The 439-nt window shown below is 36.9% G+C and overlaps 1 protein-coding gene across 1 annotated transcript in view; it reads right to left on the minus strand.

The window, feature by feature from the left end:
• FMN1 (formin 1) overlaps positions 1–439 on the minus strand; it is a 283899-nt gene that overhangs the window by 3332 nt on the left and 280128 nt on the right. The window contains exon 16 of the mRNA XM_008580115.1: positions 171–255. Coding sequence (XP_008578337.1) covers positions 171–255 — 85 coding nt within the window. The remainder of the gene's footprint in view (positions 1–170; positions 256–439) is intronic.

Here is a 439-nt window from a genome sequence, read left to right on the forward strand (position 1 = left end):
TTTTTTTTTTTTTTTTTTTTTTTTTTTTACCATTTGCTACTCTGGGATGGGAACTGAGAATCTGGACACTACGTTTAATCCGAGCTTTATCCTTTAAATTCAGACATGCTTCTGGGTATACCTCAGCTATAACCAAAAGTCTGGAGGTTATGTTGAAAAATGCATCTCACCAGACTAGCAGTGGGATTGATTTTCTTTGTTTCCACTTTCTTCTCTGACGTCAACTTGCTGACTGATTCCTGAGCCATTTTCAATCTGAAATACAAACAGGGGGCAGGGAGGGGAGAGGAGGGAAAGAAAGAAAGAGAAAAAAGGAAAGAAAAAGGAAGAGGTCAGGTTAAATAGAGATCCAAATGCTTCTGAATTGACCAATCAGCAGTTTGGAAATACAGGCATGGTTTTTCAATGCTTTTCATTATTAAATTCAAACTCTAATTAG

The sequence above is a fragment of the Galeopterus variegatus genome, unplaced genomic scaffold (genome assembly GCF_000696425.1).
Source record: "Galeopterus variegatus unplaced genomic scaffold, G_variegatus-3.0.2 Scaffold2024, whole genome shotgun sequence".
NCBI classification, from domain to species: domain Eukaryota; kingdom Metazoa; phylum Chordata; class Mammalia; order Dermoptera; family Cynocephalidae; genus Galeopterus; species Galeopterus variegatus.